Here is a 27166-nt window from a genome sequence, read left to right as displayed (position 1 = left end):
TTCAAACTATTAAACTTCATGTTTACCTTGGCATATTCTTATTGACAGGGAAATTTTAAATCAAGAGCTGTTTGCCTTTCAGAGAGAACACATGATATGGACTTTACCACACAGTAAAATGCTTGTCTTTGACACCTTTGCATACTGGTTCCTATGGGACCTATCATATGATGCATGGTCTGTTTCATAGGGAACCCATAGACAAAGGATCTACCATTTGTAATAGGGGTGGAAATGGACTCCACTCATCTTTAATTTCTTTACATGCACCAGAGGTGCGGTATTTAATGTGTAAATGTTTTCTTTTCAGCTGTGCCAGGGACATGTTTTTCTGGGCTTGCTTTGGGGTCGGTCTTTTCCTACCACTTGATTCTCCTTTATGAAATGATCCATCTTCAGTGGCAGTCAAAGAAAGATCCCAAGTAAGGCCACTTTTCCATTATTGTTTCCTTTTAAAGACAAAGACAAAAAAAACCCCTTCGGAGTGGCGCACAACTTTGTAGAAACAGAAACATGTTTTAATGTTTCTCTGTTGGGACAGAAGTTACAAGCTTGCATAAGATCTGCCAAAAAAATTAAAAAGGGAAGACTGTGACATTGGGCAGGGTTTTTTAAGCTTTTTGATTCACTACTCCTTTTTTACATGATAATTTTTAAGTGAAGGCAGGGAAACAGGCATGTGCCCAGGAGAGAAGGCAAGGGGGACAGGAGAGAAGGCAGTGCGGGGGACAAGCCCATAGCCAGGATTTTGATTCGGGGGGGGGGGGGGGCTGAGTCTGAGTGAGAGAGGATCTACCCTAGCCAACCTTTTGTATCGTTATCCCAATACCCCCATGCATATGGGATATATTGAGCATGGTGATCAGATCATGATATGAATAAACATAACAATTTAAATAATACCAGTAAGGCCTTCTCGGGGACCACCCTGAGAATTTTGGCTCCATGACTGGCGAGGGACAGAATGAAAAGCAGGGAGACAGGCGCGTGAGGAAGAGGGGGCGCAGGAAACAGTTGTGGCTGCCAGAAGGTGTGATGTAGGGGAACATTGGACAAATTGGGAGGAGTCACCCTTCTGTTGTGTGATAAGTCAAAAGTACATTATTTTATGAGAGACTGGTTTATGATGGTGTGGGTATACATCTAGTTCTCATTGAAGCTTTCATGCTGTGTTTAATAAAGTTCTATGTTTGGAAAGCAATTGATAGTGTAAGCTGGAGTAATTATATTGCTATAAGTAGTAACAACAGGAGGAAAAAGGCTGTAGGTGTAGTGTTCAAGAAAGAAGTAAGGCATTGAAGGGACAATTTACTCAGATCCAATAGATTTGGTTTTTCTTACATAATCCTCAGTGCAACCCTAGGTAAAGTGTACCAGCAGGATCTTTCCATATGCCTTTTTTCAAAAAGGGTGGATATTTGCTGAGAAACAGAGGTAGGTTATCACTCAACATTAATGTCAGCCAGATTTCAGAGCAAATCTTCTAAGTCAGACTATCAGGTTGTTTTCTGAGGGCCCTTCCAGACAGGCCCTATATCCCAGGATCTGATCCCAGGTTTTCTGCTTTGAACTGGGTTATATGAGTTCACACTACCAGATGATCTGGGATAAACAGAAAACCTGGGACCAGATCCTGAGATATAGGGCCTGTCTGGAAGGGCCTGGAGACATGCAAATAAATCCCGGAGAATTCCGACTGTTAATAGGAGCAAAAATATTACACTTGACCACTCTTCCAATCTCTCATTGATTGTTCAGTGTTCTGTTCTGGTTTTGCTTCCTTCTCCTTTTCCCCCATCAACATATCATCCAATTAACATATAATGTTTAGTTTCTTGAGTTAGTGTTTTACTCCCCCCCACTACAAAGAAGCCATGGAAGTACCATGCTGGGAATTAAAGAGATTTCTTAGGCTTCCTGGAATGTATTTCCATGGACCGCCCCCCCCCCCCCCTCCAGTTGCAACCATGCATGAGGCAGGAATTTGCTACTTACTTCAAAGGTATGCTGAGGTTTTAAACAAGGAACACAGAAAAACGAGTCCTTTGTTACAATTCAATAAACTAACCCATCTCTTTTGTGAATCATTAATGATGCTGACAGCCTGGTAAATTTACTTTGGTTTTAAATCCATAAATGGCACAGGGAAGATGTGGTAGAATGACTTTCATATCTGACTGTAAAGCATTTGGGTTGAAACGATAAGCTGAAAATAGGGGTGTGTGACAGGAACTGGACTAAAGGTAACACTGCATATGATGTGGTGAAGATAATATTGTTCCTATCCTTCTGGAAGTTAATCAGAAATTTGACATCACCTTCACCTGGAACAATATTTGGTCTCTTATAGTATGGTTGTGATATGACAACATGAGTACTACTGAGTGCCTCCTACCATTCTCTGCAGAGTTGATCTATATATGGTCTTAATCATTGCTTTGATCCAATTGCTATTTCATAAGGTCCTTGTGCAAATTTATTTACCAGAACCATTATTTTAATTTCTTGTAATTTGCAGGTTATCCAATGAACATTTGTAATTAAGCTAAATATATGGATGAAAAATAGACAGTCAGTTTGACCAGTGTTACAATGTTACCTGGAGCAAAGAGAGTGGGCAGTGCTCTTTGTACAAAGTGGTGCTTTCATATGTGTGTGTAAATGATGTGATCTTCATATGATGATCTCAATTTGAAAAAGCTGGAGTTAATCACTGTGGTAGAAATCAGAATTACTACACTGTTTGAATGCTATAAGGATAACATTTAAAATACCCTAGAAAGAGAAAACTAGCATGTCAGGAAATAAGAGCAGACAAGAACCCACATTTCTGATGTTTTGTTTACTATATGTATGTCTCAAGGAGTACTGCCTATTGAATTCAGTGTGGCTTACTTCTGAATTTTCTTAGGCATCACTGTAGTGTTGTCTGAAAATACTCTTCAGGCACATTAGCTATTCTTCAAAATGTGAACTTATCACAAGAGATTATCAAAGTAATGAGCAGCCCTTATTTGGAATTCCAAAATATTCCAAAATCCAAAATCAAGCCCATGAATATTTTTGAAAATATTCCAAAATCCAAAAATGAGCCCATTATACTGCTGTAAGTAGTAATAACAGGAGGGAAATAGTGACAGTGAAATATTGATAGCTTTGCTTTCTGATGGTTTAATGTACACAAGATTTGTTCCATCCACAAAATTATTTAAAATGTTGTATAAATTACCTTTGGGCTATGTGTATAAGGCGTATCAAACATATATGAAATTTGTGTTTAGTCTTGGATTCCATTTCCAATATATCATTGTGAATATATCAAAAATCAAAAATCTGAAACACTTATTGCAGCAAACATCTCAGATAAGGGACACCCGGATTGTATCTTCTTCAAAAAGGACCATGAGGACTTCAAGCGCAATGGGACTGATAACTGAACCAATTCATTTCACCATGGTTGATAGGATGTGTGTGTGTGTGTGTGTATGTGTGTGTATGTATGTATGTGTGTGTGTGTGTGTGTGTGTATTATATATATAGTTATATAAGAGATTATATCATATGGGACTTCTTATGCTAGACTGTGGAAAAGAAATATTCAAAAACTTCTGCTGAGGGGAGCTAGGCCCATTGTGGAAGGCCATCCACACAAACATAGTTCCATAGCTTAGAACAGGGGTCCCCAAACTAAGACCCACAGGTCGGATGCGGCCCTCCAAGGACATTTACCTGCCCTCCCCACCTTAAATTTTAGACTTAGGGTTGCCCTAAGTCTGAAACAACTTGAAAGGACACAACAATCCTAATTGATTTGAATATTTCATCAGCCAAGAGCAGGCCCACACTTTCCATTGAAATACTTGTAAGTTTATGTTGGTTAAAATTGTTCTTCATCTTAAATATTGTATTGTTCTTTCATTATTATATTTTGCACTACAAATAAGATATGTGCAGTATGCATAGGAATTCATGGGTTTTTTTTCCAATCTATAGTCTGGGCTTGGCTTTAGCACAGCAGGTTAAACTACCAGCTGCAATAAATCTTGTCAGTTGAGAAGTTGACAGTTCGTAGCCCGGGTCAGGGTGAGCTCCTGACCCCAGCTTCCGCCTACCCAGCAATTCAAAAGAAAATGTCAGTAGATAAATAAGGACCACTTAAAAGTGGGGCGGTATTAAGGCACCCATAAGGAAATACCAGCAATTCAATCAAATAAAGGAGGAAGTTACGAACAAAGCTCTTCGGCAGGGAGATGGAGAGACAACAACCAAGCACAAGCCTCCAAGAAAATGGGAAAAAGCCTATATATACTTCTATCTATGTTCAATTGTCTGTCTTGCCTGTCTATAAAAGGCATTGAATGTTTGCCGCATATGTATGTTCTGTGATCCACCCTGAGTCCCCTTCAGAGTGAGAAGGACAGAATATAAATACTGTAAATAAATAAATAGTCTAGCCTCCCAACAGGCTGGGAGATTGCGAACCAGTCCTTGGCTTAAAAAGTTTGAGGGCCCCTGGTCTAGTGTATTCCTTTGAACTGCAGCATCGGAGTTCTCCAGCAGAAAATTGTAGGTGTTTCATAAAAGTTACACATCCAAGGATTCCATTTTTTGGAGCAGTTAAAGTGGATACATCAATTTGCTGAAAAGGTGCCTTTTCCCATGCTCTGCTGTTTTATGGATTTATTCTGCCTTCTTGTCTTTTTAAGTTTAGAAACCCTCATATCTTCACCTGTCTTTTTATTGATGTGAGATGTCCTGAGAAGTGAGTGATTGTATTTAAAACAAACAAACAAACAAAACCTCCAGACATAGAGAAGCTTTTAACAGACATTTGCTTACAGAACATAAGAAGGAATGCTAACAAAAGCTGAAGACTATGGCTTCAGCTTGGTTATGAGATTGTAAACCAAACTTATAGTCTTGTAACTTCTGGGATTCAAGTTCATGGTGGTCAATGACCAAATATGACCCTCCAAAATTACCATATATACTCGAGTATAAGCCAACCCGAATATAAGCTGAGGCACCTAATTTTACCACAAAAAATTGGGAAATTTATTGACTCGAGTATAAGACAAAGGTGGGAAATGCAGCAGCTACTAGTAAATTTCAAAAATAAAAATAAAAATAGATACCAATAAAATTACATTAATTGAGGCATCAGTAGGTTGAATGTTTTTGAATATTTACATAAAACTGTAATTTAAGATAATAATAAGACTTTAATAAGGTAAGACTGTCCAACCCTGATTACCTATATACTTAAGTATAAGCCGACCTAAATATAAGCCGGTCAGGACTCTCACTCGAGTATAAGCTGAGGGGGGCTTTTTCAGTCCTAAATAGGGCTGAAAAACTCAGCTTATACGCAAATATATGCAGTACCTTTTCTGAGAGGAAGCACATGAGATGAAGAATTCCTGATGATCTATTATTCTATCTACAGAATCCTATATGATATGTTATGTATCTTTATATTTGCTTAGCTACCTGGCAGAAGGAGCAAAAAAGGGAACCTTTCCTTCCACACCAAACACAATTTGAGCCTTATATGTTTAATTAAATATAGTTTTAAATACTGACTCGAGACAGAGATACTTTTCCAAATAACCCTCAAATTTTCTTCCCACTCTCTTCCAGTTTTAATTATATTAACATGTTTAACTACTACGGTTAAAATTTCATTTCCTTTCAATGAAATTTAGTTGCCAGTGAAGTTTTTTTTTCAAGCAGATTTTGAAATAAGGCGTTCTGGTCAAGTTGATGTGTTATAAATTCCAGTTTTCACTTTATTTTCTTTATCATGTGCATAAACCCTTCATTTCACCTTTCATATTTATAAAAAGACTTCATAAAACAAGACAAAAAATAACTTATGATTATATGAAATGTAACTGTAACCAATCACAAAACTATACATATTAATAGAAAAAAGGCACTCTAATTCTTTTTCTTAGGCATACAGTACACAACAGATAGATGCCAAGTACAGTAAAATCAGCAAGATATACATTATGGTATAAGGAATTAAAATCTATAAAAAGAAGCATATATAAATATATACAAAATGTAAGACTTATATAAAAACACATCTCCACATCCCCAGCTCTCCCCCCAAAGTGCTTATCACGAGCAACATTACATAAAATGTTCTACTTTGTATAGGAAATGAAGACAACACTCTGTTAACATTAAAACTAATTTCTTTGATTTATCTTTTCTTCTTTAAAAATCACATAAAAGTGCTGGTTTTTACAAATAAAAATGCTGTTACAAAATGGCACAGTCTATACATGGGCAAAAAACACAATTATTGTAGTTGGCTTGATGGAGGCATTTTAAACGAATTTTTTTATGATAGTGGTTTCATACAACAATACTAACCTCACATTATAAGTGACACTAGAAAAGCACAATCATAGATTTATGTAAATGTCTCGTCAAATACATGTGTGAATTTCTTCCTAGGACAGATATAAATACTTTATCTGAGGGTAAGAAATGATGAGACAGACATAGCCATGGTACAGTCAGCATGAGACAAACATTTGCTTGTTGTTAAGACACCCCCTCTGTTTTATGGCAACACACTTGAGGATGACAGAGAGAATTACAACAGCGCAAACATGTAGTAGTTTTCTTCCCAACCTCTAAAGACGTATCTAAAGAAAGGGTTCTTAACCAGGGGTCAATGGATTTGGGGGTGTCTTTTAGGGGATCTATGAACTTGAATCAATGCATTAAAATTATTAATGTAATTTTGAATAATCCTAAAAAATTAATGTAAAGACATATTTATGTTGAGTGTCATAACACTGTGTTGTCAAAGGCTTTCATGGCCGGAATAACTGGGTTGCTGTGAGTATTCCAGGCTGTATGGCCATGTTCCAGAAGCATGTTTTGCCTGCATCTATAGCAGGCATCCTCAGAGGTTGTGAGGTCTCAGACCTCACAACCTCTGAGGATGCCTGCCATAGAGGAAAGCAAAACGTGCTTGTGGAACATGGCCATACAGCCCGGAAAACTGACAGCAACTCTATTAAAGCACTATCTGCTGCTGCTACATTCTGATAAGGTGTCTGTGCTTTTTATCTGACTGGCTAAAGAGTACTTGGAACAAAAAAGGTTAAGAACCCATGATCTACTGTGTCTAATAGCCGTGTAGAAGATAGGATTCTCCAATATGCATGCAAAGGTTTTTACTCACACATAGATTTTTTAAAAAGAAGTGGGAAGACTATGAAAGCGCAGAGACTGGGTTGCAGCCTTTCCTACTGAACTCACTAAAACAAGATCAATTTTGGGAAGGGAGAAAGGCACAATGTACTAGACACCAGCAGCCTGAATCCTACTGCTAATTCCCACTAGAGTAGAAATGTTGGATCAAGGGACTTATGCCCATGTTGACACACTATCAAATAAATGATCTAATGTAGGCGTGGGCAAACTTCGGCCCTCTGGGAGTTTTGGACTTCAACTCCCACAATTCCTAACAGCCAATGGGCTGTTAGGAATTGTGGGGGTTGAAGTCAAAACACCCAGAGGGCCGAAGTTTACCCATGCCTGATCTAATGGGTTTACTCTAGTAAGGACTAACCAACAGGATTTAGGCCCCTCTGTTTACTCTTCTATGGCTACTCACATACACAGCCAGCCTATAAAGGTTTGTTCCTAGGCACTTTGCTCCAGCAATCTGAGAAATAGACTTGGGCCACACCTACACAGGATAGGATACTCCACTATATTTTAGCCTTAGAACAGTCTCAGGTCCAAGCATATACCTGCTGAATCCAGCGTGAAACTCAGGATACTCATGGGACATCCTTGTGCATTTTGACTACAGTAGTGACTTCAAGTCTTTTCACTGTTGCAGACAAACATTTACTCTATGAAATCTTATGCTACCAATTCTTTTCTCTCAGTCTCTAAGGTGCTAAAAGATCCCTTTGTATACTGATAATCCAAACTAATATGCTATGTCTTTGAATTCTACCTCCTTTAAAATAAGTAACATTGTTCAGCAATTAGAAATGTAATGAAATACTGAAATATTTTATTCTGGCTGCCTGTGGTGCAAAGCGAAGGGATTCATCTTGATACTACCGTGAACCCTTCTAAGATCATCCATCAATGTGCAAGTTAGTAATATAACATGCTCTTTTCAACAAAACCTGTAGGAATAAAGTAAAACTTTGGAATCTATTCAGTCTCAAAACCAAGTAAGAATGAATTCCTTCAGTAAACTCTGATTTAGCAAGCACTCTATATAGGACTAATGTATTAAATAATAGTAAAACAGTGGAAACCTACTGATAAGGGACATTCCTCACCATTTCAGTTGTGGGTGATGATGTGTTCTTAATGTCAGGTGATGGTACAAAAATGAATAGACATTGTGACTGCATGTGCTACGCTCCACAAAACAATGTCATCATCTGAAGACTGCTAAAAGTCATCCTGTTCTAATTGATGTAATTCTCAAAATTAGAAATGCTTAAGAGTAATTAACCATATTCATTTCAGTGGCAATTAGACACTCATAAATTTACCAGGAATGTACCCAATATGTTTATTTCTGAAATGTGGAACACAGGAGGAATATTAATGGGGGAAAACAGCTCCTGATTTTCCTTATTTTGCCTGCTCTGTTTTACTAGTAAAAAAAAATTACCATCTATTTGTAGGCAGGGAGAAGTGGCGCTTTTAACTTCTTCAAAAATAATTGCTGAAATCAAGGATGTTAACTAACCAAAACATAGCAAAAATTCCAGCAGAATTATGCAGGGGCCTCATATCTGCCTACAACTGTTTTCTCCTAGATTTAGTCATCTGCTAATTAAAATGACTGAAGGACTACAGAAAAGCTAACATGGCCAACAAAATTTGTAAAAATGGAACCAAATGACTAGAACCCCATTTTGTACAGACTGAGCCTTACCTGTTGTTGTTGTTGTTATTGTGTGCCTCCAAGTCATTTCTGACCTATGGTGACCCTATCACAGGCCTTTCTTTGTAAAATTTGATCAGAAGAGTATGCCATGGTGTTCCTTCAAGGTTGAGAAGATGTGACTTGCCCATTGGTTTTATGGTTGAGCAAGGATTCAAACCCTTGTCTACAGAGTCATAGTTCAATGGTCAAACCACTGCACCTTAACTACCTATTGGATTATTAAGGAATTAAGCTTTGGTGACATTTCTTAGGCAAGACATATTTCCACAGGTTGGTATGGAAAACCTACTCAGAATGTGTGTGCTTTAAAAAATAAATTAATACTATATATATGAAATTGAAATATTAATTAATTAAATTATAGAGCAGTATTTATACCCAGCAGAATGAATTTACTCCGACAAAATGTTGAGAAACCACAAACATTCATGTCTTAAGGCTAATGCAGATAATACTGTGTTGTTAAGAGTATTAAAGAGTATTAACAAATCCAGAAGCAACAATATTTTAGAAAAAAAATCGAAGCAGTACTATTACCACTACCAACTGGTACCACAGCAGGTCTGAAAAACACATGCTTTTCCCTTTTTGCCCTCTTACACGTGGGATTATGTACTTAAATTTCAAAGCACCTTAGACTGGCTCATTACATAAGAAGCTCTCTTTTGACAGGAGGTTTACAATTTATAGTTCTGGTTCATTTTCATATAGTACTTACAACAGATTTTTAAAATATCAGTTTCAAAATGCAGATAATTCAATTAAAAATGTATCAAGCAGTAGTTTTCTTTTCTGTTCCCTTTGGAAAGAGGTTTGCCACAGAAAAGGCTGAACCTAATAAATGACTGTTCACACTTTGGTAAATAACCTTTGAACCAACATCTTCCACAACCCCAGATATTAGCTGCAACTGTGAAGCTGAGTCTTTCTGATGATGATAGTGGTGGGTTTTCTTCCATTTTTTTTAAGTGTCATACCTTTAGTACTTGTTTTCTGATCAAGAAAAAAATGATCTATAATACAGTGGTTCTCATGGGAGCTAGATGGAGAATTGTTATTTGTGTTTTCTCAGCCTTCAGTATAAACAGAAGAAAGTTGACTAGGGCAGCGATCTACAGCATTTATCTGAAGGAAACTGTTGTCCTCGGCCCCATTGCATAATGGATCACCAAAGATACCAGTGGAGCCAGATGGAAGATCATACACTGAAAGGAAAAAAAAAAAAACCAAGATAGTTAGGATATCAGTTACAGCAGGGGTGGGAAACTGGCAGATCCAGGGGCTACCTTTCTCCTCCTGGTAACCTCCAAGGAATAAAGGACTCCATCCCCTGCCCCATTAAAGACCTAAACATGACTGAAAGTCCAGGTTTTGACAAACTGAACACTACTGGGTTGGTGTTCCTTAATTGTCATTAGGTTGGCTTCAGCTTATGGTAAGACTTCCAAGACACTTTGGGCTTTTCTACACAGCACCTAAAATGTGGAAGTTATCAGGTTAAAAGTGTGTATGGCTACAATGGACAAAACCACGTGTTAAAAAGGTCCCTTATTATTCCGATTCTGGCCAGAAAATGCACATATTCACACCACTGTATTATCCCTGAACTCAAGGAAAACACATGGTTTTCTTCCTTCCCTCCCCCGTGGAGTACATGTCCACTTTTAAAAAGCCCAAAACAGCTGATCAGCTGATTGGGATGTGAAACGGACACACAGCTACTTTAAAGGAAGCACGAATTGAGAACAATTAGAACTCTCTGAAACTCTTTATTTTAAATTTTATAATATTAAACAGATTGAATAAACAATTGTGGGAAAAGAAATCCGGTAGATGTTTTTTTTTAAGAAATTCGCTCTGTTATGCCTTGAGCCTCTTGTGTGCACATGTGAATCTGCTTATATTTATATTAAGATATTCACATGTGCATACATACAGTCCAGCACGTAACAGGGTGACTTTTTATATTAAAAAAATTTCGCCGGATATCCCCCATCCATTCCTCATCTTTGTCTGATACAGGGTAAGAAACCATCATTTAAAACCCAGATTTCTGTGCTGTCTGGAAGCACCCTTTGTCATCAGCATCAGTGTTAGATCCCAGCCAGCCATGGCACCAGGGCCTGCAGTGTTTCAGGACTTGCACTTTGACACAGATAATGCTGAGGATTATACTGACATTTCAATCTCCATGGAGGGGCCTTTGCAGCTGCAGGTGCCCAAAGATATTGGCTCTAGAGACTTACTAATTCTTCTATTCCTCCCTCACAGATAGAGCCAGATGTTGCAGAGACACCTGGAAACGGGGTTTTTAATTGTAGAGATTTTGTAACCAGAGAGAGAAGTGAAAAACAAGGGGTCCTTCGGAGCCAGAGACTGGCAAATAGATGGGATAATGGTCAGTGTTCCCATGGGAAAGTTTTGGGAGTTTGTACTCCTTAAATTGTAAACAGTTCGGAATCTGTTAAAAGTGTTTCGCTGAGTAGATTTTCTTGGGGTGTCAACGTAGCTCTTTCTTGAGAGAGGCTCTCTGTCTCCAGCTCTTGTTTGTTTCCAAGCCAAGTTTTCCAGTTCCAGTCGGGCTGTGCCGCGACTCTTGAGTAGACCTTGACTTTACTCCAGTTGTTTCCTTGTTCCTGAATCAAGTTTGCCTCAGCTTTGACAACCTTGCTGCCTTGATTGATACGAAGTATTTCCAGTGGATTGAACTCTGTTTTTGCCAGCCTTGTTTCTCTGTTTCAACTCATGGACACTTTGGTTTCTTTGGAGAGCTATCGAGTTCTCATTGTGGATTATATCGGACCTTTTCCTTTACCCATTTGGAACCACCACTGACTTTCTAAAAAGAACTATTCCTTACTCAGACTCTATACCTAATTTCCTTTGTATATATAATTGCTTTAATAAAGATAGTGTGTTATATTGGTTCTTGTCTGGTTTTTGAGTGCTCATGCTGCCTTGGGGTGCAACAATCAGTCATCCTGACATATGACTTCCTTGACTAAATCAATCTACCCGTGATACAGTCACCCTCTTTCCTAACTCCCATCTATTTCTAATGAAATCTCATGATTTGACCAAAGTATCATAGCTTCAATTTAGTCATTTTGGCTTCTAGGGAGTCCAGGCTTTTGCTAATTATGTAAAAGGTAAGCTGTTATTACCGTAGATCTACCAGAGAGACCATGTGCCAAGCATCCTTAAACTGTGGCCCTCCAGCTGTTTGGGCCTTTAACTCGCAGAATTCCTGACCATTGAACAAGCTGGAGGACCACAGTTTGAGAATGCCTACCATATACCATTATTGGGGGAGGGGGGAATGTGGGTAAATAGGACGCATTGTTGGCTGCAAAAACAGGGTTTTTTTGGGGAGGGGGGGGACATTTGTGCTTCCATTTTCATACCTTCCTTATCCTGGAGCATTGCAGAGGAAAAAGCAGCAGCCATTTGTGTGCATGTATGGATGAGTGTGCAATTTGGAGCAAAGAAGTGAAACTATATACATTTTCATCAGGGGAAACCAACTGAAAATCTACACATAGAAGTTTCAAAGACGCATCTACAAAGCTTATACCTGGCAACTGAGTTGCTTTGGAGAGCCTTTTTAAAAACTCCTCACAGCCCAGTTCTTAAGTAGTTTTCCCAAAGAAAGTTACACAAATATTTTGTTGCCTATGAAGATAGGGCTAAAAAATATTAACCTTGACACACTATAAGCATTTACCTGCAATACCAGAATGTGCTGAAAATGCTCTATGGAAAACATCAAGACCAGCTTGCCCCACAGATGTGGGTACAAGGCAGTCTTCAAAAGGAGGGACCATATTACAAGTTCCAACGTGTTGAATATTTCTTTGATTGTCAGTATAATGTGGAGAACAGAAAGTTTGCAGTTGGCCATAAACACCTAAAAAGGGAGAGAAAACAAAAAGATATCAACTACTGTATGTACTCATGTATAAATCCAGAATTTTAGACAAGAAAACAAAATAACCCCCCCAAAACCCATGTGGGCTTATTCACAGGTCAGTTTTTTTTATTTCGTGTCAAAAGCATTGCATAATAAGTAAGTTTAAAAGTGATAAAATAAAGAAATCACAAACAGCTAAATAGTTTTGAACCAAAAGCGGGCTAAACATGTCCAGCTCTTTAAGATGCTCCTCATATGACATGCTGTCCAGACCTTTGATCTCTTTAGTCACCCTCTTCCAGCTCTGGACACATACCAGCAATACTTTTCTTGAATTGTAGGATCCAGAACCGGACACAGTATTCCAGGAGAGTTTTGACCAAAGCAGAATAGAGAGGCAGCATTGCCATCTGTAAGAAGACGCAGTTGGCTACCTGAAGTAGTGCTGGTGCTTTCCCTTCTCTGCAAAAAGGCCCTCAACTTATACGTGAGTCAAACTCATAACCTCAAAACCTGCCTCAACTTGTACATGAATTCAACTTATACATGAGTATATATCATATGTGCCTGACTGGTATGTGTCCTATCTTGACACATACCAGTCACTTGTTATAAAGTTATCTTTGATTATACATTTCCCCCAGCAATATTTTGGCAATCTGTTCTCAGCTATTTTAAAGCATTGCTAAGTCTAAACTCAGATGCTACCATAGTAATTGTCCTGACATTTTCATTAGAATCATCCCTAAAATATACTAATATTCACTAACCTGACCTTCTTTAACCTTCAAAAAGTAAATATTTTTCTTTGATAACTATTTGCCTGAGTACATGGGTAAACCCTTAATAGCACCCATTAGAACAAAAATGGGCACATATTCTCACAGGGATAAAAGACACTGATGGGAGCTAAAAAGCATTGCTATTCTGCCTATCCCTGTGTAGTTTCATTGAAAACTAGAATCCCTTGACTTTTATGAATTCCAGCACTGAAATGAAATAATGATATTCCATCATATTTTGTATCTTTAATTCTGAGCCAAAAAACTAATCAGCCAAATATTAGCTGTTGGTAACACAAACAAACCTCCTACTCCTTTTCTTTCAAGGAACATTTCAGAAAGACAGAGCCATCCTTAAAGTTTGAGTTTAAATATATGAAGCAAAGCATCTAACCCTCACTGTATATGGGGAAAATGGAGGCCAAGATCTTGTATCAGAAACTATGATTTATAACTGCATGATGGTGAAGTTATGTCACAACAACCCATCTAGTGAACTGGGATAATGCATATCTGGTGATCCTAAATGCTGTCCCATTGCACAATGAGAAACCCTGTTGCATTACAAGACCGATGGGTCTATGTTGGCTCTGCTGAAGTAATGGTCCCCAAAACATCTCTGCTCGCCTTCTAAGAATACAAATATTGCACAACACAACAATTCATTTTCACAATTATAATATGACTACCTAAAAGATCACTACCGTGTTTCCCCGAAAATAAGACCATGTCTTATATTAATTTTTGCTCCCAAAGATGCTCTAGGTCTTATTTTCAGGGGATATCTTATTTTTCCATGAAGAAGAATTCACATTTATTGTTGAACAAAAAAAATTAACATTTATTATATACTGTACAGTAGTTGTCATCACAAACCAGCATAACCAGACAAACTGTGAATCCTATCAAGAATTTCTTGTTACTACCATTATTTCCATGTACAACACTCTATGGTACGTACATTTACCGATCCTGCACACTCTGGTGTTCTGTTTGGTGGGCATGCTTCCAAACAAAAACTTTGCTAGGTCTTACTTTCGGGGGAGGCCTTATATTTAGCAATTTAGCAAAACCTCTACTAGGTCTTATTTTCTGGGGATGTCTTATTTTAGGGGAAACAGGGTAGCTACAATTATGATCACTGATAGTTTACATCAGCTACTTAGTTAAAACTGCAAATTTAAGTAAAGTAAAGTAAAGTAAAGTCTCCTGCCATGACCCCCAGTGGACATTAAGAGCCAGCATTCAGATCAGGTGAAGGAGATCCATTCAGTTTCTAATCAGGGTGCAAAGAGGATAACGCTTCCAGCCAGTGAGCAAGGTTGTGACAAGGGATTGTGATTGAGGTCCTGTTTCTCGCTGTTACAGATTTGCTTGCTAGAAACATCATTTAGAAATGTCATACCCCTTCTGCTTCAGTTGGAAGCTGAATGGACCTCTGCTGCCCAGTCCAGTTGCTGGTTCTTAAGATGGGCTGTGTGGCATTTACACAGACTTAACAGAACAGAGACAGTTAACAGATCTGCAACACTACAATACTGAATACTAGCCATTATTTATAAATCTGATGTATATGAAAAGAAAAAAAAGTAATGCTTCAAAAAATACTTCCCTGAGAGTGTTACCTTTATAATTTACATTCTTATTTCTTGGGAGATTATTTATTCTATTAATGTTTTAAACTTTTCTCCACCACTACCCTCCCTTTCACATTAGGCAATCTTGTGTCAATCAGCATTATCCCAAGTGTGTTTGGGATCCAGAAAAGGGTATTGTAAAAAGGCATAAGCCAGGAATGAGTGTGGAACAATGTGAAAGGACATTTTTAGCCTGGCTTTTCCTGAGCTTTGCCAGCTGGCTTCAAGTACTAGCATTGGAAATAGCTGTTTCTGGTAACTGCTGTTTGACTCAGCTGTAAACTCACACAGAGTGGCCACTGCTGGTTGGGATTGCAGCTATTTTAAAGAATGCTTTTCAAGTAAGCACAAAGCACCATTGAGAGTAATGTGCTAAAAACTGTTTTGGAGAGTTGTCCGTTTTCTATTATTTTACTTTCCTTCTTAAATGTCAGCATGAAGGGGCGGGGGGGGGGATCTGCTATAAACAACCAACATAATTTGCAACCCAGTTGATTTAGCAGAATGATAGTTATAGCAACTTGCCCCCAAAGTAGCATAACTCCAGCAACAAGTGTAAATAGTCATACTGCACTACACTGCACTGCACTGCAATGCATTGCATTTTGGTGCTAATAAAAGAACCGAGTGGTTCTACTGATTTGATATGAGAGGTGCTATATTATGAAATATACAAGTATTTCCTTATTATGTTAGAGTAGCATGATTTGAAAGATTAAATACAACAGAGGAAGAAAGAACTTGGTATCAAGACTGCAGATGCAAACATTTGAAAGAGGTTTCTCCTCTGTGCAAAAGAATGTGAGGAGAGGGAGGCTGCCCAGGGAAACGAGGAGTCAACAATGACTAAACCAAAACAATATTCTTGACTCATATTTTTCATCATATTTTGCATGAGTGCAGCATGATGTCACTATACCAGCAAGCAAACATTCCCATGGCTTATAACTGAACTGCAAACGTTAATGTAGAACAGGGATGGGAGGTTTGCCTTTGCCTTTCTCTGTGGCTGAGAGAACACGACTTGCCCAAGATTATCTCATACATTTCCATGGCTGAACTTTGGCCTCTAGAGTCATGGTCCAAAACTCAAACCACGACAGCAGACTGATTTTCAAATAGCATTCAAAAGTTCATGTTTTTTGAAAAATTTATTGAAGTAGGAAAAAACATAAAAATTACTCAAAATTACCCCCAAGAAGAATTTTAGTGAAAAGTTACATCCCTATAATTTTCTTTCACATTTTAGCTAAGTTGTAAATATCACCAGCGGGTGACTTGCCCATTCCAAGCTCTTGAAAGTGACTAGGGGTGTTAAAACATCTCTTCTGGTATCTAAAAATGCAAAGGCCTCACAAGTCTCAGGAGGTGTCCAAATGCCCTCTAAATCCAGGAGTAGGGCCATTTTTGTACCATATAATCGCTGTGTTGTCTTTCTCTCTGTATTCATGCAGGCAGGCAATAATTCCCATCTTTTGGTTGAAAGATTTTTGCAAAATTTCCTCCTTGCCAAGCCCCATTTATAAGTGTCTTTTAGACAATGCTAACATTATAAACATGTGTAGTGAATGTTGAGACTGTGGCACTAGCTCCCAGATGGTTTGATGCATCCAATACACGACAGCTAATGTTTTGTTTTATTGCATTTCCCTGACTTAATGAACCAGCATCATTAATGGTAAGCCAGATGTTCCCAATCTCCCTCCCTACTTTTAAATAATCACCACCCATCTCTGTTTAGATTTATTTGATACCATTAATTACTCATCCACTTTACAAGGCAAATCCCAGCTGCAAACATAAAAATTGTAAATCACAGGGTGTCAGAAGTACTATAGGGCACAGAGAGTCAATACAAGCATCTTTTCAAATGTATATGTGAAACAATTGTTCCTTTTCTCTTTCAAGTGTGTGTTTTCAAGTGCTACAGTCAAAGATCAACAATTTTCAGATACAAAACAAGTATAAAAGTATTGTCTCCTCTATACACGTCCACACACATTCAGGGAATAAAGAAAGAGAAAGAAAAGTTAATAGAAGCTGACTACAAAATGTACATAGGCATTGGTGCCTGGGGTTCACATAATGACATGACAAACATGCACAAATAATCTGAAAAAGGAAAATTTGAAGACTGCCTAGACAAAAGCTCCAAGTGATATCAGAAAATATGTATCAGTGGAAGGCAGAAACAACTTGTCAGTGGGATCAATATGCCCAATAGCCGCATAAACAAATACAAAATTTCTCTGGTAAACTTGCACTCTCCAGCATTCTTTGGAGACTATATATATTGACAAGGACAACGGGCTTTGAATTGCCCTCTTTATAATGGATGTTTATTCATATTCTCAGTTTTTGTACTAGAATCATACCTTTGGTATTTTAATCAACTCTCTCTCTCTCTCTCTCTCTCTCTCTCTCTCTCTCTCTCTCTCTCTCTCTTTCTCTCTGTGTGTGTGTATGTGTGTGTGTGTGTGTATATATGTGTGTGTATATATGTGTGTGTGTGTGTGTGTGTATATATATATATATATATATATATATATATATATATATATATATATAGAGAGAGAGAGAGAGAGAGAGAGAGAGATCTAGTTGCAAGTCCCAAATGAACTAGATCTACTGAATCAATGGGACTTGCCATGCAGCAAGTACCCTATATATTTTTGTATAGAAATTTCAGTCATTAAATTAACTCCAACTACCTGGACAGGTTTATTCATGGGTCAACATGAGTTGTATACCTTAACTCTTTTTTTAAAATAAAAGAACCTAAAGGAAGTACCATCTACTCTTTCTGCTGTGATGTTTTTTCTGATGGTGACAGGGATGGCTGGCCCTCTAAGGTGGGCTTTTCCCCTTCACCACAGAATGACCCTTGACTTATCCATGGGTCATAACAAAATCCATTATTTTGGCCCCAAAACCTGCCCTCAAACTATACATGAGGCCAACTTATGTATAAAGAAACAGAGAAGAAAGAGTATTATGTAGTAACGTCTAAGAAAACCAAAAATACTTCTAGCAATTTCCTATGCCATTAATTTAGTAAAGGGTATGTAAAGAAAAGAGACTTTAAGTTTCTCCCTACTCAAGGTTCCTACACATATTTATAGAGAATATATGGGTAATTCCACAGATACACTCTAGTGGAATAAGCAATTGCAATTATGCTTCCCCCCTTGTGTGTGTGTATGATGCATACATATGCAAGATATAGCTCTGTTCTGATAGATATGAGCCTGTATAAAATTATGATTTAATCTTAGCAAACGTCATCTGAACATGATGGTGCCAGCTGGGAAAAGCTGGGCCTTTGCTACTGCTGAACAGAAAGCAAACAGAACAGATGAGCTTCCTGAACTTTTGCAAATATTGCTCTGTTCTCTTGCCTTCTGGAATAGTGGAAGTTGGCTCATTATAAGAGCTGCAGCATCTTTTCAGCTGCTCCACTGCAGATTCCAAACAAGGACTTCAATCATACAGACAGGGAAGAGCCTTCTTTTCTTATAATTACTGATAGTACAGCATTACAAGTTCTCAGTATAAAGCAGCCTTCCTCCATATGGTACTCTCCAAATGTATTGAAACACAACACATGAAAGACAGAAGTCCAATGGGTGCAGACCCTAAGGGCATTCTGCCTACTGAGTGTCACTTGCTGTTAGACACAAAACTCCAGAGACACGTGTCCCAGATGGTATATGTCTCTAGCACAGAAGAAACATAAACTGCCAGTGTGACTTTACCTAGAATATGGGAATGGAGGCAGGACCTATAGGTATTGTGCTTGCATTGCAAACAGCAGCAGGACTCCTGAAACAATGATGGTTAGCCTTAGTCTTGGGTCTGAGGTACACCAGTGTATCTAGACAACTTTTATTCAAGTACTAATACATGCAAGCAAATGACACCATCCACAGAATGATTAAAATAAATTTTCTATTGTTCTAGTGATTCATTTAGGAGGAAACTACACCCTGTGTATCGTTTAATTGTAGTTTTTTTTTAAAGCTTTCCATAAGCACAGATAATATTTGCCACAATGCCGTTTTAAATCTGGAGCACATTACAATGGCATTTGTGGCATTGTGGTGGCAATAGGGCAGAGTCCACCCTTTCCATTACTCATGTAACTGGCCAAGGAGTTCATGTGGGAGTTACTGTAAAAGCAAATTAAATACAAGTAACTTTTTCCAGGCACTCAACCAAATAACTTTTAAGGAACTTTCCTACTATGTAATTCTACATGAAACAGACAAGTTGCCAACAAAGAATAGCAGCTTCACCTATATATATTCCATAAGCCTACTTCAGTGAACTAACAAAACCCTGGGCTTAAATTTTCTACTGATAGCCAGGCCTGTAGCGAGGGGGGGGGGGGGTTAGGGGTTCAACCCCCCCCCCCGAAATTTTTCAAGTTATAAAAAAAATCTCGTTTACTCATGAATTTTAACTGGTTAACCAAATCCCCATGCTAAGTCTATGAGATGCAAAACATTAAGAGTCCCTCCAGGCACTATCTCAAGCAGATATTGACAGGTTTGTAGCGGGGAGGGGTATGTGCTAGGGGTTCAACCCCCCCCCCCCCCGAAATTTTCAAAACCTCTCCCGAAATTTTTTTCTGGCTACGGCCCTGCTGATAGCCAACTAGCTCCAAGAGAATTGTGGAAGATAGAATTAACTATAAGTCAGGCTACCACAACATATTGCCTAAATTATATTCCTGTTAAGGATATGGAAATTTCTTAGAATTTGGGAGTTTGACTCAACATGGAAAACTGGAAAGATGTATGGTTAATCGACTATCAGAGCATAGGCAACATTTGAATAAAAATGCCTTTCAAATGTGTGTAAATGTTCATAGCTTAGTATTTTAGATGGAGACATCACATTTTCCCTCAAGTGCAGGGCTTTCATCCTTTCTAAAAGATTATCCCTTTGTCCCCAACACAGGGAATTATTTTTCTTACTAATGATGTAGGGTTGGTTGCTTAGCTGTCAAGCACAATCAAATAATCAAGGCTGAATGTACATTAGCTATTATCTCTTGAACGGTTACTTTGTATTTGAAAGCAACAACAAATGGCCTACAAAGTGAAGTAAATAACTCTTGCAAACTATTGTGCTTCTCAGATTAATGTTCTAATAGTGCAATCCTCTGCATGTTTTTTTTCCAGAAATAAGCCCTTGTTTTCATTGCTGCTTCCTCAACAGCTAGTGTGTTTAAGTTTCTGGCTGAGGGAAAGGGCTACATAAAGGTAAAGGTAAAGGTAAAGGTAAAGGTTTCCCCTGACGTTAAGTCCAGTCATGACCCGCTCTGGGAGTTGGTGCTCATCTCCATTTCTAAGCCGAAGAGCCGGTGTTGTCCATAGACTTCTCCAGGTCATATGGCCGGCATGACTGCATGGAGCGCTGTTACCTTCCCGTCAGAGCGGTACCTATTGATCTACTCACATATAAGTTCAAATTGAAGACATATTTGAAAGCCTACTCCATGGCAATGCAGGCAGCAGAAAAATCGTTCCTTACTGCCACCACTGCAGCCTGGAAAAACTATTTTAATGGATACCCAGCACTTAGAATCCTCCAGTCAGAAGTTTGGCAATTTCATTTGGGAGGACAATGTGGGGAAGACATTGGTGCTTAGCTAACATTAGGATAATTGCTACTTGGGTTGGCTTTAAATATTTACCTTTAAGAATATAATGTGTGATCATTGGGTATATCACCTATTTTATAATCCTGCTTTATTCCAATATATTCTATTTGTATGCTTCTTAATGTACATATAATACAAAGACATCAGATATCTCCATGGTGACAGTATCTATAAAATATCATCCCTGGAGTTTGCTAAGATTTTGGGGGAGTGATCCCTCCGCCTTTTTATTAACTAGTGGAGTGAATTAATTTGCCTAATACAATAGATGTACTAATTAGAGTCGTTAGATATTATTCTTTGCTGTCAGGTCAAATTCCCTATGAATGAGAGACCTCCCAGAGGCCCTGTTGTCAACAGCCCTTCTTGGATCTTGCAAATCTATCTTACATTCCAGAATGTATCCCTGTTCTTCTCAATTTTATATTGGGTTAAAATGAAATCAAACTGGAGAGGTAATATAAAAGGTATCTGGGTGCTGACAGAAAATATTCTGGAATAAACAACATGTATGGGTCTCCAAAATAAAACTAGGAACAAGGATAAAAGATGGCACTTTTTGGTCACTGGATGTGCCCTTAGATATACAGAAGTGGAACAATGCAAACATTGATCTGAGTCACCTTTACTGCAGCATTATCTTCTGGGAACTAGACAGACTAGTTGGCCTGTGATGCAGCTTGTCCAACTTGTTATAAAAGATAACAACTAATCTTGAATTCAGTGCATCATTTTTACTCAAGATGAGGTATTTTACTCAAGATAATCAGTGTTGTCCAGAAATTCTTGGGAGTTGAGAAGCCACCATGCACTCCAGAACCTTGCCCAAAAAAGGAAGATTTGAAATAGGCCAGAAATTATTTAACACCGAGGAGTCCAGGGGCAATTTCTTTAAAATAGGTCTCACAATTGTTCTTTTTAAGTTGGATGATAATTGTCCAGCAAGGTATTTATAATCCTTGAGAACCACTCAGCCAATCAGTCTTGGACCAGTGTCTGGCAGCTCTGCTGGTAAGTTTGATCATCCAAGAAGGGCAAAGGTCTAGAGCACACATGGTAGCTCTCACAGCTCCAAGAATCCTGTCCACTTCATCAGGCCGAACAAGCTGAAACGAATCAATCAAAATAGGACAGACACATATCCCAGGTACATCTCTAGATACTGATGTAAAATTAGTGTCCAAGTCGGACCATATCCAAGCGACTTTGTCTGCAAAATGATGGGCAAACTCATCACATCGTGTTGTTGAGTAGTCTCCCCCATAATGGAATTAGGGTGGAGGAGCCCCCTGACCACTCGAAATAACTCCGCTGGTCTATTAAATGCAGATGCAATGTGGGCGGTTGGAAAACACTTTCTGGCTGCCCGCATTGCTGCGCAGTAGGCCTTAAGCGAGGCTCTAGCCCGTGTTCGGTCAGATGCTTTCCGAGTCTTCCACCAGTAGCACTCTAGCCTCTATCATGTCTGCTTCATCAGTGCCAGCTCCCCAGTAAACCAAGGAGCTGAACTGGTTCTGCGGGATGAGAGGGGACATTCAGGGGCAATCATGTCCACCATCCTGGCGACCTCTGAGTTGTAGAGGTCATACTGGGCTTCGACAGGATCATCTGCCACCATGACAGGCAACTCCCCAAGAGACATAAGGAATCCATCCAGATCCATAAGTCTCCTGGGGTGGACCATCTTAATGGATCCCCCACCACTGCAGAGGTTAGAGGTTGTGGTAAGTCTAAAACTAATCAGGTGATGGTTGGACCATAACAACAGAACAATTTTGAGTTCCTCCATCTCAACATTTCCATCCCCATTTCCAAAAGTGTATCCATCTACATGGTGGGGCCCAGATATCATTTGGGACAACCCCGATGGTTGTCATGGTGGCCATGAGGTCCTGAGTCACACCAAACAGGGTGGACTCGGCATGGACATGAGGTATTGACATTCCTAAAAAGGATGCTGTAAGGGGTAATAATGCTAATCACAAAGCTCTAATTTCATGGAAAGGGAAAAATCTGAAATTAAATTAAATCTGTATAAACTCATTGATAAGTTGATCTGTATAAGTCAATGGCAGGTTTTGGGGCCAAAATTATGGATTTTTCTATGATAAGTCCACAGAGAAGGGAAAGCACAATGCTGTAATAGATAAGATCTAAGCTCCAGTATTCATGACCCATGAATAAGTCAACCCAAGTTTTTTGAGTTTATTTTTAACTGAAATTTCTAGAATTATACCAGAGTATAGAATCATAGAATCATAGAATAGTAGAGTTGGAAGAGACCTCATGGGCCATCCAGTCCAACCCCCTGCCAAGAAGCAGGAAATCGCATTCAAAGCACCCCCGACAGATGGCCATCCAGCCTCTGCTTAAAAGCCTCCAAGGAAGGAGCCTCCACCACAGCCCGGGGGAGAGAGTTCCACTGTCGAACAGCCCTCACAGTGAGGAAGTTCTTCCTGATGTTCAGGTGGAATCTCCTTTCCTGTAGTTTGAAGCCATTGTTCCGTGTCCTAGTCTGCAGGGCAGCAGAAAACAAGCTTGCTCCCTCCTCCCTATGACTTCCCTTCACGTATTTGTACATGGCTATCATGTCTCCTCTCAGCTTTCTCTTCTGCAGGCTAAACATGCCAAGCTTTTTAAGCCGCTCCTCATAGGGCTTGTTCTCCAGACCCTTAATCATTTTAGTCGCCCTCCTCTGGACGCTTTCCAGCTTGTCAACATCTCCCTTCAACTGCGGTGCCCAAAATTGGACACAGTATTCCAGGTGTGGTCTGACCAAGGCAGAATAGAGGGGGAGCATGACTTCCCTGGATCTAGACGCTATACCCCTATTGATGCAGGCCAGAATCCCGTTGGCTTTTTTAGCTGCTGCATCACATTGTTGGCTCATGTTTTATATTATATTATAGGGTATTAGTATTATAGGGTAACCTATCCAAGAATTTGAGACAAATATTTGGCTTGAACCTCAGAACACAAAACCTTTCAATCTAATTTTGTGATCCAATTGAAAAACATGCACTGGCTTCCTCTCTTCCTTTTTCCAAAACAGACACTGAGAATGGCTGATTCTTTCTTCCTCCTCCTGTTTATTCAACATACAAAAAAGAGGTGCCTTGGTATATCTGAGTGTGGGGCTAACAGAAAAGAAGCAGTTAACTGAATCTTTTCTAAAAACCAGTCTCAAATCCCTATTGCTCTGAGTACTGCCTGGATGTGGACGTGTAGAAAGGGTAGAAATAGATTTTGTACAGTGATAATGAATTTTTTCTAGCGCGAGTGCAGTAATAGCAAGTAACAGCAGTGCAGTGCGTACACCTTTTTTCTGAATTGGAGCAATTACTTGTAGAATTAGTCATTCTTTCCCTCCTGGTGTAAGCAGCTGTCAAGCACTGAAAAAGTACATTATGAAGTGGAGTATGCTGTTGCTGATATGAAAGGTTAATAGGCATTTATTTGACTGCAACATCGCTTCACTTGCAACACCCACTGATTTCATTGAGTTTTGAAGATCGCCTATTTTTTCAACATAGGAAACCATTTACAACCTGTTTTGTTGAATAGTGTTTCTTTTTGGCAGAGAAACTCTTTTTCTTTTTAGTACACCCAATTTAAACCTAGCTGACAAGTTTAAGGCTACGCATTGAGATAGAAAAATGTCAGTATTGTTGGTAGCAGATTGAGCTGAAAGTTCAGTGGCAAGAGCTATAGCCCTCTAAATCATGTGAAGGCGGCACAAGAATTGTAGGAAACAAAGGCTAACAGAGTTTTCCCTGCTACCTGTTATATATACCAAATAGACTAGGCTTATGAAGCTGCTCCATGAGATTCTTCAAGTGAATTGTAATAACATGACCCAGGACAACAGGGCATTTTTTCCTTTTTTCTGTAGCTACCAAGAAACTTCACAAATACTTTTCAGCTTTTAAACAAAATACAACAAAAAGAAGCATTATTGCTTTTCATTTGCTGAAGTAGAGTAGTTGAATGGGAAAAGGTGATTTACAGAGCAAAGATGTCAGCCCAATGAACAGGTTTGAAGAATGGTGCTTTGCAACTCTTCCAGTAAGTGATTAGAAGTATATATATTTGTCAGCATCCCACATTGGGACACACACACGTTTTATAGTAGTGAATAATGTAGCTTAAATCAAATATTGCACCAGTGGATGTCTGCTAATGTGATGGAACTGCCCCATAAATCTGCTGCAGAGGGTTTCCCAGGTCCTTGGAATAGATTTCTCTGTGTGCCGAGAAGCAGGAGGGGGGGAATAAAGATGAGATGAAAATGCCTCCTTTCTACTTCTACTAATGGAAACAGCCCCATCAGTAGATAGATAACACTGAATCTTGCTCCTGGTAATTAGAAGAATCAACTGAATAATCTACTTATTACTACTACTACTACTACTACAAGCTCTGAACTTTCTGTATAAGACTGGCCTGGGACAATATGAGCTGGGTATTAAGGTGAAAGATGACCCCAAATGAGCTTGGAAGCCTCAGTTTTGTTAATTGCACTTTCTGTAGTTAAAAACATTTATCTCCACTGATTCTACAGGTTGTATGGGTATTGACTACAAATATATATTTTACTTTTAAGTCCTGTAATAAAAAAAGATCCAAAGCTGTATAGGACAAAACCAGACCGAAGTGGGCAAAGGTGTTTCAAGATTTACCACCTTAAATATCTTGTATAAGCTTATTATTAAATGCAGCAGAACTGTATAAGCCTGGAAGCAGATTTTTGGGCAGTTCTTCGTACTAAACTAAAACTATGTTCATATGGATCTTGCACAAAATTTAGAACTGTAGCCTTTTTTGTACTAAAACTTCTAAAACTTTCTGGTTCCTCACCTTTGACATTGTAAGAACAGTTTTAAAATACTGAGGTTATAGGACATAAGTTGCCAAGTGCTTTATTGCAAAATGTTAAATTTTTTTTGAAGAAATGGTGGGGAGGAATTGAATAATAATGTTATTAGAAATTAAATTTCCTTCCCTACACATTTATATTTATGTGCAAAAAAGTATTTTTGCAGATAAAATTATTATTATTATTATTATTATTATCTTTATTTATGTCCCACCTTTCTCCCTGTGGGGTCTCAAGACAGCAATGGGGACTCAAGATAAAAATATCCATGTTTATTTTCTGTGTAAAAATGCATGAATGCATCTTTTGCTAAAATGTGTTACATGCCAAAAAATCTTGAAGATGACTATTTTCACAATGACATATTTTGATGTGATGAGATACACTTTCTCGCTGAGGATAAGAAAATGTATGAGTATTCTTTATATACTCAGTGAGTGTAGATTACAATGCTGCCAGCATGGAACTATTATCACCCACATTGCCTGCATGGTGATAATGAATAGCTTTCTGATTGCACTTCATTACACCTTCAGTTAAAGAGGTCAAATACTTCTCCAATGGAAGTAGCATTCTGTGTTAATGCTGATGGTATGTCAGTTGGTTAGAGCATGAACTGTTGCTGATGCTAAGTATATTAAGTGATTGTAAAGGAGAAAAAAGAAGAGGAAGAAGAGGTGGAAGAGGAGGCAGAAGAGGAGGAGGAACTACCACCACTAATGCAACAAGGTAACCCAAATTTAGGGTTCTGTGTATGTATGTATGTGTGTGTGTGTGTGTGTGTGTGTGTGTGTGTATGTATGTATGTATGTATCTCTCTCTCTCTCTCTCTCTCTCTCTCTCATGGAAAGGAAGAAAATGTAAATACATTTCATTCTGCATAATTTATTTTACCCATGTTTGTTACAGTAGGGAGTAAAAGACCACAGTCAACACAATTTGCTAGGGTCAGGGGCACAAGGCCCCTGTAAAAATAAAATACTGCAAATAAAGAAATCACTCTATTTTTTACTGGGGAAAACAGGTTTTCCAGCATGACTCTATGGTTGAATTCCGCTGGAGGCTGACCACAGAATCACATTTGAGGACCTAGAGATTCCTAGAGGGGTGTTTTCTCTAGAAAATTATAAGCCCTCCAGCATGACTGGGGAAAATAATAGAATCATACTGGAGAACCTAGAGATTCCTAAAAAGTACATTTTAAACAAATCAATAAATAATCAAATCCGCAAAAGTCAATACGACAAACATGAAAGGATGACTGGAATGCAGAAGATTTGTTTCCTGGTATCCCAAACCACCACAGCATTGTTCTTTCACTTTAGGTATTCATCTAAAAATAC

At 38.6% G+C, this 27166-nt stretch overlaps 1 protein-coding gene across 2 annotated transcripts in view; it reads right to left on the bottom strand.

The window, feature by feature from the left end:
• Positions 1–5764: 5764 nt before the first annotated feature.
• The window catches only part of glis3 (GLIS family zinc finger 3), a 219573-nt gene continuing 198171 nt past the window's right edge, over positions 5765–27166 (bottom strand). For both annotated transcript variants that reach the window (XM_003216490.4, XM_062971953.1), the window contains 2 exons: positions 12675–12857; positions 5765–10155 (listed from right to left, as the gene is read on the bottom strand). In XM_003216490.4, the coding sequence (XP_003216538.2) occupies positions 10019–10155; positions 12675–12857 (320 nt within the window). In that variant the 3' untranslated portion in view covers positions 5765–10018. The remainder of the gene's footprint in view (positions 10156–12674; positions 12858–27166) is intronic.

The sequence above is a fragment of the Anolis carolinensis genome, chromosome 2, assembly GCF_035594765.1.
Source record: "Anolis carolinensis isolate JA03-04 chromosome 2, rAnoCar3.1.pri, whole genome shotgun sequence".
Classification (NCBI taxonomy): domain Eukaryota; kingdom Metazoa; phylum Chordata; class Lepidosauria; order Squamata; family Dactyloidae; genus Anolis; species Anolis carolinensis.
This window is presented reverse-complemented; position numbering and strand designations above follow the sequence as displayed.